Raw genomic sequence first — 6,280 nt, 5'->3', positions numbered from 1 at the left:
GAGTCCTGATTTGAAATTAAGGTAATACCTTATTGCTTCAATATAATGTATGTTAATGTAAGTTACAATTATTTAAAATCGAACTGAATGAATTTGTCTTTTCTTTCCAAAATTCATCTTAACTTATGGCATCCCCTCATCTCAATTATTTTTATAAAATTTATATTTCTTTATCATATTAAAAGATTAAGATTAAGTGTTTTTATATATACTAGTGTATTAATAACTATCAATGTGTATATTAATTTACTTTTTCTCTATACATATAAATATGATAATAATAAATTTAAAATTAATCAAATAAATAATAAATATTTTATTTTACAATTATATATAATAAAAAGTGTCTTAAAAAGAAAATTTGGACACCAAACTAGTGTTGTATCCTCTTTATATAATAGATAGAAAGATAGATAAATAACAAAACGTTGGGCATGCGGTATTTCAAATTGATACAAGATAAGTTTAGTGTGTAAAATGTCATAAGCAATTACTTGAATGAAAAATTTGCCATTTATGGATAAAAGATAAAAATAGATATATCCTCTATATAAGCTTAAAGTTGAGTAGTTGACAACATAACGGGCTAAGAACAAAATTCAAAAGCTTCAGCTGCTAAATTTTGTTGCCACCGTGTTGTGGAAGTAATCAAAATTTAATTATCTGAGTTGGTAATGCCAATTAGTCTTCTACATGACAATACATGTAACAATTTCTTTAAATTTGAATAGAAGGAAGAAAGACAGCCATCCTTAATTGTTAATTAAAACATATTAAACAGTTTTAGACTTTTAGTTGTATCCCGTATCCATATATTTTTATAAAAAATGTTAGATAATTATTAAAATTTATTATTATTATTATTTTTAATTATTATTTTAATTATTTTAGTCTATTAATTTAATAATATATTTTAGTATATTTTTAAATTTTTTCTGATAAGCATGAAGTATAAGAATTGAAGAGATGAATGAATAATTTTCCGGCAGGAGGATATTGCTATTGGTGGTATGAGATTTGATTTGATTCTGAGTGATTATTAATGAGGGTAGAGGGACTAAGTACGTGTAAGGATAAAATCGAACGCAGATGTGGCAGAAAAGTATTGGCCCCAATATAAGAGGCGTGAATGCCAAGTCAGCAGTCAAAGTGGCCCGTGAGTGTAAGACCACCCCCACACGCCACGTTCCTTAGGCACACCACCACGTGGCTCCTTCTAACAACCCCCCATTTTACACCCCTTTCTTTATCTCCAACTGTATCATTTCATTTCATGCCTCCGCAGTCCAGACCACCCACCCACATAAACAAAAAGAATGCAAAAACAATAGTTTAAAAAATCTCCACCCAAAATCTCTTTAAACTTCTCCAAAGACCGAGAGCGTTAGAGAGAGATTTTTTTATTGTTAAGGAACATGTCATACTAGCAAACTTTCTCCATCCGTGACATTTACCTGCTTGGTAATCCACTAATCCTTCTTTCGACCTCTAGAAACGCAACAGTGGTTTCAGTAGTTTCAACCACCTGGATGTTTCTTTTTTTTTATAAAATAATTAATTAGATAAAATAATTTTGTAAGGAAGAAAGCAATTAAACTGTAGATATCATAGAGTTTGAGAAATTGACTGTGGTAAAAGTAAAAAGGAAGCTTTTACTTTGTATAAATAAATAGTTAAACTGATTTAATGTCGACACATATAATATTTAAAAATAATAAAGATGTTTGAAATTTTTTAGATAAATATAAAGTAGGTAAGATGGCATAAAGCATAGAGAGATAAGATATTTATTTTTGAATAGCGATAACGAGGTGTATAGTTATATTATAGAAAAAAAATTAGGATGGATGAACATATTATCATATTATCTGCTAGTATTGCCGATTTGGCGTATAGATCACGTGATCCTATGTATTGGCATTGAACTCCTATTTTCCTTTTTCTTTCAATGCACACATCCTTATCCAATTCATTTTGACATTTCACCGGCTACATCCAGTAACCTTTTTGAAAACCAACGAAAAATAGTAAAAGAAAACCGAAGGATAAGAGAGCAAGAGTAATAGTAATCGGTTACAGTTGGGACTTAGCAGAATGCAAGAAGCGAGTAATTAAGAAGGTGCTGGAAGAAGAGAACAAATCGTGACCGTCCAAAACACCCCGTTCACGTATCCCATATAAAATGCCCCACCCGAGACTCTCTCTTTCTCTCACTTGCTTCCTTCGTTCTTATCCGCACCACTGTCGTTAGTTTTGTTGCAAACACACGCACGCACGGACGCACCTTCTTCTTCTTCTTCTTCTTCTCCTTCTTCATTTCTCTTATTCTGCCTTGTTCTTATGGAAAGTGCATCGGTATCTTGGATTCCCATCACTCAAAGATTCGTGATCTTCCTCTCCAACACCCACCTATAATAACAAGACACTCACCCCGCACCTCCTCAACCAAAGCCTTTTCTTTTCTTGTTGCGGATAATGCTATCTCGATCTTGCTTAGGGCTATTGAATTTGGTATCGGTGGATGATTACCAGGCACTGAGCCGCGTACCCAGCCTCATGGCGGTTCCGGGAGAACCCACCCGGGACTCATATCAGATCAGCCGTGACGGCCTCTCCAGCGGCGGATCCGACGACGCCGTTTCCCCTCCCCCTCAAGAACGCAGAATCATCGTTGCGAACCAACTCCCTATAAAAGCCACGCGCGATTCAGACACGAAGAAATGGATCTTCGAGTACGACGCCGACAGCCTGTATCTGCAGCTGAAGGACGGGTTCCCCTCCGACGTGGAGGTCCTGTACGTAGGGTCCCTGAAGGCCGACGTGGAGGCTTCCGAGCAGGACGAGGTGTCGCAGGTGCTCCTAGAGCGGTTCCGGTGCGTGCCCACCTTCCTCCCTTGGGAAATTCAGAACAAATTCTACCATGGATTCTGCAAGCACTATCTGTGGCCCCTGTTCCATTACATGCTTCCCATGTCTCCTAGCCACGGCGCCCGCTTCGACCGCGCCCAGTGGCAGGCCTACGTCCTGGCCAACAAGATCTTCGCCGATAAGGTGACGGAGGTCATAAACCCCGACGAGGATTTCGTGTGGGTTCACGATTACCACCTGATGATACTGCCCACTTTCTTGAGGAAAAGGTTCCACCGCGTGAAGCTAGGATTCTTCTTGCACAGCCCCTTCCCTTCTTCGGAAATCTACAGGACTCTACCTGTTCGTGATGACATACTGAGAGCCTTCTTGAATTGCGACCTGGTTGGTTTCCACACCTTCGATTACGCCAGGCACTTCTTGTCTTGCTGCAGCAGGATGCTTGGTTTGGACTACGAGTCTAAAAGAGGTTACATTGGCTTGGATTATTATGGAAGAACCGTCACTATAAAGATTCTCCCCGTTGGGATTCACATGGGGCAGCTTCGCTCCGTGTTGTCTCTGCCGCGCACGGCCAAGAGGGTGGAGGAGTTGAAGGTGGAGTATGAGGGCAAGGTTGTCATTCTTGGCGTCGATGACATGGACTTGTTCAAAGGTATCAGCTTGAAGTTCTTGGCAATGGGGCAGCTTCTTGAGGTGCATGAGGCCTTGAGAGGGAAGGTTGTGTTGGTTCAGATTCTGAACCCTGCCAGGAGCTCAGGGAAGGATATTCAAGACGTCAAGAATGAGTCGGAGGCCCTTGCTAAGGAGATTAACGACAAATATGGTAGGCCCGGTTACCAGCCAATTGTGTTTGTGAATGGTCCAGTTTCAACGGAGGATAAGGCTGCTTACTATGCAATTTCCGAGTGTTGTGTGGTGAATGCGGTGAGGGATGGCATGAACTTGGTGCCTTACACATACACCGTTTGCAGGCAGATAGTTGAGAGTGAGAGGCCTAATCAGAGTGTTATCATTGTATCTGAGTTCATCGGTTGCTCCCCCTCCCTCAGCGGAGCAATCAGGGTCAATCCTTGGAACATTGATGATGTCTCCGAGGCTATGAACTCTGCCATCACAATGCCGGACGGGGAGAAGCATTTGCGCCACGAGAAGCATTACAAGTACATAAGCTCCCATGATGTGGCCTATTGGGCCAGGAGTTTTGATCAGGATTTGGAGAGGGCTTGCAGGGAGCATTACCTCAAGAGGTATTGGGGTGTTGGTTTTGGTCTTGGATTCAGGATCGTTGCTTTGGATCCTACCTTTAGGAAGCTCTCAGTCGATAACATTGTCTCTGCATACAAAGCTACACACAGCCGCTTGATCCTTTTGGACTATGATGGCACTATGTTGCCTCAGGCATCCATAAACAAGACCCCAAGTCCTGAGGTTCTATCTGTATTGAACTATTTATGCAGTGATCCCAAGAATATGGTGTTCATTGTGAGTGGCAGAGACAAGGATTGCCTCAGCAAGTGGTTTGATCCTTGTGACAAGTTGGGCCTCTCAGCAGAACATGGTTACTTCACTAGGTACATTACATTACATTACATTGGACCAATTTGTTTTGTTATTGTTCGTCTAATTTTGGTGTGTGTGGATTGTGTGGCAGGTTGAGGAGGGATACTCCTTGGGAGACATGCGGGTTGACAACTGATTTTGACTGGAAGAAGATGGCAGAACCTGTGATGGCGCATTACACAGAGGCAACGGATGGTTCTTTCATTGAACACAAGGAGAGTGCAATGGTTTGGCACCATCAAGAAGCCGATCCTTATTTTGGATCATGCCAAGCCAAAGAGCTTCTTGATCACCTTGAGAATGTGCTGGCCAATGAGCCTGTAGTTGTTAAAAGGGGACAACACATAGTTGAAGTGAAACCTCAGGTACACAACGATCAAGGTTTATTGCATTTTTGGTATTTGAACTGTGTTCTGATGCATGATGGGGTTATTTTGTTAAATAATGGTTGTGCTGTTTTTTAATCTGAGATGCAGGGTGTGAGCAAGGGTATAGTTGTGGAGAATCTAATCTCAAGCATGAGGAGTGAGGGTAAATCACCAGATTTTCTGTTGTGCATTGGGGATGATCGATCAGATGAAGACATGTTCGAAAGCATTGCACGTTCAGTTTCTAATCCAGCACTTCCAACAATATCACAAGTGTTTGCATGCACGGTTGGCCAGAAACCAAGCATGGCAAAGTACTATTTGGAGGATACTAGTGAAGTTATCAAATTGCTACAAGGACTTGCTACTGCATCAGCACCCTCAGCTTTTCAAGAATCGCAACAAGGATCACTATAGGAACTGAATGCACAAAGTAACAAAAGGAAATGGAAAAATCTTTTGTACAGAACCATACTTACTTTTATAGGTTGATTCGGAAAAACAAAAAGGTTAATACTTAGAAATTTTTACAGATTAGCTTCATTCATGTTCTTCTTCACATATAACGTGCATCAGAATTTCTTTTTTTGTACTAGAACAACAAAGGAATCTTTTGTTTGTGCACAGTCCAATGAGAACATGCCCAACATTTCTTTGAGGAATAATATAAGACTTCTAAAATAAACAATTTATTTTTTTTTCTTGATAATGATCAAAATGAGTACTACGTGGATTAGGTCTTTGGAAGTGGCTGCCAAATTGTATATTGAGTGAATTTCCTATTGGTTTGGCTGCCGGCAGAAGCTTCCTTGATCATATGGATAAAGATGAAACTTGAAAAGTTCTCAATTTACTTATCTTCAAGTTTGATGTGAAGTTGTTGAAGGTGGGACATGTTAATATTTGGATTTGGATTTGGATTTGGATTTTAATTTAATGAAAGCACAAGTATCATATGAAAAAAGGGTGGGATCAGAGCACGCTGATGGAAAAGAAAAGTTGAAAGTACTTGCTGGACATAACAGGCTGGCAAACTTATTTTTCTTTGCTAGGTAATTAAGAAGTGTCACAGATTGTGAAGTGTCATGAACAGTAGTTAATCGTGTACATACATTTAGCCTTTGATGATGAAGGGAACTCGTGAACCAAGTATCTCCAAGAACAAAAGGATACCATCATACCAAGTGTTTAGTAGTACTCACATTTAGGTGAACGATAAATCACATATTTAAATTCATATGGTACTAATTTGCTGATATTTTATTTTGGAAATTTCATATGGTCGGCAGAGTGCAGCACCCAACTACTACTTTTTTCTATGTCAAGGAATTTTCTTTATTTCTTTTGGTAGTTCTAGTTATGATAGCAATTTCCCACTGAATTCGTCATTAACTAATACATTGGTGTACTAGCATAGTTATATAACCTGGTTGAACCAGAAAACCCATAAAACTAAAACACTTAGTCAACCGGTTTGAATC

At 39.4% G+C, this 6,280-nt stretch overlaps 1 protein-coding gene across 1 annotated transcript; it reads left to right on the top strand.

The window, feature by feature from the left end:
• The first annotated feature begins 1,206 nt into the window (after nucleotides 1-1,206).
• On the top strand, nucleotides 1,207-5,484 carry LOC112698930 (probable alpha,alpha-trehalose-phosphate synthase [UDP-forming] 11). Its single transcript, XM_025751671.3, has 3 exons — nucleotides 1,207-4,442; nucleotides 4,523-4,796; nucleotides 4,908-5,484. Exons 1-3 carry the CDS (start codon nucleotides 2,476-2,478, stop codon nucleotides 5,214-5,216), a joined length of 2,550 nt encoding a protein of 849 aa, XP_025607456.1. The 5' UTR covers nucleotides 1,207-2,475; the 3' UTR covers nucleotides 5,217-5,484.
• The last annotated feature ends 796 nt before the right edge of the window (nucleotides 5,485-6,280 follow it).

Source organism: Arachis hypogaea, chromosome 1, assembly GCF_003086295.3.
Source record: "Arachis hypogaea cultivar Tifrunner chromosome 1, arahy.Tifrunner.gnm2.J5K5, whole genome shotgun sequence".
In the NCBI taxonomy this organism is placed as follows: Eukaryota; Viridiplantae; Streptophyta; class Magnoliopsida; order Fabales; family Fabaceae; genus Arachis; species Arachis hypogaea.
This window is presented reverse-complemented; position numbering and strand designations above follow the sequence as displayed.

Bases quoted from the DNA above. Each gene is read 5' to 3' on its own strand.
- LOC112698930 (XM_025751671.3), top strand. From the start codon at position 2,476: ATGCTATCTCGATCTTGCTTAGGGCTATTGAATTTGGTATCGGTGGAT. The intron at 4,443-4,522 runs GTACATTACATT...ATTGTGTGGCAG, and splicing joins GAACATGGTTACTTCACTAG to GTTGAGGAGGGATACTCCTT. The intron at 4,797-4,907 runs GTACACAACGAT...TCTGAGATGCAG, and splicing joins TAGTTGAAGTGAAACCTCAG to GGTGTGAGCAAGGGTATAGT.